This window comes from Pygoscelis adeliae, unplaced genomic scaffold (assembly GCF_000699105.1).
Source record: "Pygoscelis adeliae isolate BGI_AS28 unplaced genomic scaffold, ASM69910v1 Scaffold484, whole genome shotgun sequence".
Lineage (NCBI taxonomy): Eukaryota > Metazoa > Chordata > Aves > Sphenisciformes > Spheniscidae > Pygoscelis > Pygoscelis adeliae.
In genome coordinates this window covers 16,546-17,206 of record NW_008824550.1, presented here as the reverse complement: position 1 = coordinate 17,206, position 661 = coordinate 16,546, and the positions used below count along the sequence as shown (strand labels likewise).

Below are 661 nucleotides of genomic sequence, written 5' to 3'. Positions count from 1 at the left end.
CCACCAGCCCATCGCCCTGGAGGAGGAGGAAGAGGAGGAGGAGGAGTGAGGAAGAGCTGCACGACTGTTCCTCCTCTGGTCCCTGGAACTGACTGTTTTTACACCGGGAGCCTGGCAGCATCGCTCCCTGTGGGTGCTCTGCTCTGCATCCTGCCATGAATAGCAGCCCTCTCCGCGGGGAGCGCGTCTGCCACGCCAATAAACCTCCCTCTTTCCGCCTGCGCTCTCTTGTCCTCCCAGCAAGGTCGGGGCCCTTCCCAGTTTCCCCAGTTGCACAGGCTGGAGCGCCTCAGCAGGCACCGATGCGCTGCCCTGTTGCCTGGCCTGTTCTGCCCCAGTACCGCACCTTGCATCCTTCCCGCAGCTCCGCCCCTCGTCCCCAGCCTTGGGGCTCTCTGGGGATGGGGCAAAGGGGAGACCTGTGGGTTTTTAGGTTCCTAAAAGCATCTGTGAGCATCTTGGCAGCATCCCCCATCCTTTCTCTGGCAGCTGTGGGGCTGAGCCCTCCATCTCCCCGGCCCTGCGGCATCTCTGCCCTCTGGCTGCCAGGCAGAGGAGGCAGCAGGTTCTGTGGGGCCACTGGTGTCCCCCCGCCCCGCTGCTGCCAGCCCGGCTCCCCCGAGAGCCGCAGCACAGCTGGGGGCGGTGCCTGTGCAGCTGC

General features: G+C 65.4%; 2 protein-coding genes across 2 annotated transcripts in view; one reads left to right on the top strand and one right to left on the bottom strand.

Annotated features, from left to right (window-relative positions):
• MTX1 (metaxin 1) overlaps window positions 1-92 on the top strand; it is a 5,536-nt gene extending 5,444 nt beyond the window's left edge. The window contains exon 7 of the mRNA XM_009321903.1: window positions 8-92. Within this exon, the coding sequence (XP_009320178.1) occupies window positions 8-92 (85 nt within the window). The remainder of the gene's footprint in view (window positions 1-7) is intronic.
• Window positions 93-289: 197 nt separating this feature from the next.
• GBA (glucosidase, beta, acid) overlaps window positions 290-661 on the bottom strand; it is a gene marked incomplete at its 5' end in the record, with an annotated part of 12,518 nt that continues 12,146 nt past the window's right edge. Inside the window, 1 exon segment of the mRNA XM_009321902.1 lies at window positions 290-657. Coding sequence (XP_009320177.1) covers window positions 290-657 — 368 coding nt within the window.